General features: G+C 37.0%; 1 protein-coding gene across 1 annotated transcript; it reads right to left on the minus strand.

Moving 5' to 3' along the window:
- Positions 1-579: 579 nt before the first annotated feature.
- Positions 580-1,194, minus strand: LOC104224821 (uncharacterized). Its single transcript, XM_009776530.2, has one exon. The coding sequence runs from the start codon at positions 1,192-1,194 to the stop codon at positions 580-582; it is 615 nt and encodes a 204-aa protein (XP_009774832.1).
- Between the last annotated feature and the right edge of the window lie 435 nt (positions 1,195-1,629).

Genomic DNA, 1,629 nt, shown 5'->3' on the forward strand with positions numbered 1-1,629 from the left:
TTAAGTTCGCTTGAACAGTTGAACTATGGAGTATATATCAATATGTGACAATGTATATATATGCATATTCACTTTCACTTAGGGTCGAAGGAAAGAATAATTTTTAACTTGGCCAACACTGTTTTCACTTTACTATAAGTGTATAATTTCACTTTACTGTAAGTGTATAACTGTTAGTATACTCCCAACTTTTACTTTTTCCTTCTCTAGCTCCCAAGAAGAAAAGCAGCACGGAATCCTGAATTGAATAAAGAAAGAGCGAAAGAGATAATTATTGGAAACAAACTTTCAGGACTTAAGCCTCTGAACATTTCATAGAATTACAAATAAAAAAGAATAAATGGAAATATTTCATCACAATTATATACTATAATATACTACTCCGTAGGACTACATTTTTCTTTTTTGACATTTCCATTAAACCCCTAAAGGAAATGGGAAAAAACACCCACGAACAGAACGGAAAGCTGAAATTTTTACATGCAATATGCAATGCATATACATTAATCCCAAATAAGTTGTCCATATTTCCAAATCACTACGCTGAAAATCGAAACGCATAAATAGTATAGTATATATTTATGGACCAGGAGAAGCTTGCCGCCTCAAATCCCTGTAGAATTTTGATATGAAATTTTCAGCAGCCTCATCAACATGGCTATCTTCTTCAACATCTCTTAATGGAAAAGGTGAGTCAGTAATCCTCAACTGCCTCACCGTCGGAGTCCTCCCAAAACCAGGCAAATTATTAGCCGGCGAAGAATTATCATTCTGAAGCATCTCCATTGCCTTCATAACAGCCGCATTTATCACAAAAGCGTCGTCGTCGGGGGTGGCCGGCGCGTGAAAATGGGGCGCGCGGTGCTTGCTGCGCTTGTTGAGGTTGAATGGAAGGTGGAAGGTTTTAGTGTACGCTGGGCTGTCACTGCAGCTGAATTCATACTCATCGGGTGGAGCGTGTGAGAGATCTCCCACGTGCGAAGTGGGAGAAGATGAGGAATTAGACCATTGATGGGTCATGTGGTGGAACATGAGATTATGGATTGCGGCTTTGCTAGCAATTTTGCCACGCTTCATAAATAAGTTGAAATCCAGCATAAATTTTCTCTTTGATATGCTTTTTTTCAGCATGAAGAAAGCTACTCGCACTATGTTCCAGAATTTCTTTGCTACAATTGGCAAATTTTGATCCATTTTTTGTTTAAGGATTTAATTTGGTTCGAATCAGAAAGGTAGAATTTGTGATAGATTTGATGCTTTGAAAGAGAGAGAGATGAGAAAAGAAATGTTTTTGATTTGTTGGAATGGAAAATGTGTGAAAGTATAAGAGGGTATTTATAGGTCTTCCGTAGAGGAAGAGGACGCTTTGAAGTACTTGAATTCCCAGTTCCCCAACCTCCCCCCCCCCCCCTTTTTTTTTGTGTGTGTTACAAAAAAATTTTGTGACAGGAATTATAAATACCTTACTGTTAAGTTAAAGTGACAACATTGAGGCACAATGCAGGGATACTTCGATTTAAAAGTTAGTTATATTTTATTGCCTTTTGCTTTTAGGTTTTAATAGATTATTATTACAATTGGTTATTTTTAAATCTAATTCCCAAACAAAACTTTGTAGGCCACAATCCA

Source organism: Nicotiana sylvestris, chromosome 3 (genome assembly GCF_000393655.2).
Source record: "Nicotiana sylvestris chromosome 3, ASM39365v2, whole genome shotgun sequence".
In the NCBI taxonomy this organism is placed as follows: Eukaryota; Viridiplantae; Streptophyta; class Magnoliopsida; order Solanales; family Solanaceae; genus Nicotiana; species Nicotiana sylvestris.